This window comes from Ceratina calcarata, unplaced genomic scaffold (assembly GCF_001652005.2).
Source record: "Ceratina calcarata isolate Rehan_Ccalc_2016 unplaced genomic scaffold, ASM165200v1 scaffold65.2, whole genome shotgun sequence".
NCBI lineage: Eukaryota > Metazoa > Arthropoda > Insecta > Hymenoptera > Apidae > Ceratina > Ceratina calcarata.
In genome coordinates, this window is record NW_017177754.1 from 1841 (window position 1) to 2442 (window position 602).

General features: G+C 37.5%; 1 protein-coding gene across 2 annotated transcripts in view; it reads left to right on the top strand.

Moving 5' to 3' along the window:
• LOC108630070 (uncharacterized) overlaps positions 1-570 on the top strand; it is a 2404-nt gene extending 1834 nt beyond the window's left edge. For both annotated transcript variants that reach the window (XM_026817773.1, XM_018033133.2), the window contains one exon: positions 139-570. In XM_026817773.1, the coding sequence (XP_026673574.1) occupies positions 139-450 (312 nt within the window). In that variant the 3' untranslated portion in view covers positions 451-570. The remainder of the gene's footprint in view (positions 1-138) is intronic.
• The last annotated feature ends 32 nt before the right edge of the window (positions 571-602 follow it).

Here is a 602-nt window from a genome sequence, read left to right on the forward strand (position 1 = left end):
GAGATACTACCATCGATACGATAGTCTTTACTGGGCGTTGATGGGTGTGTCAGTCAGGAAGCATTTTTCATATAATATAAAATAAGCAATAGCTAATTTGTATCTTATAATATCATGCGTAAACATTATTGGTTGCAGATATCAGAGGCTAGATTCGTGGCAACATCATCAAGATCACCATGCTCGCCACAACCCTGCTCCATCCCACCCGCACCATGTGTGGCTAACCAATCTGATAACTCTCAACAATTAAGTCATGCAGATTACGAGCAAATCAAAAAGGGAAATGAAGAATTGAAGAAGAGAAATGCGAAATTATCCAAAGAAAACAAGGAGTTGAAGATAGAAAATGAAAAGTTGCGCAAAGAATCCGAACGGATGGAGAAAAAATTGGACGACAAGGAAAAACAATTGGACAAATTGATAGAATTATGTGGAAAAAGAAAATGAAATCAGACAATCAGAAGCTTAATCCATTTTAATGTAGTATGTATTTGTATATACAGGGTGTCCCAGAACTCCTTTTACGCCCGAAAATGAGGAGGAACTGAGGTGATTTTAAACAACTTTTTCCTTTGTGAAAAAGTTGTCCGAGGCGTGGT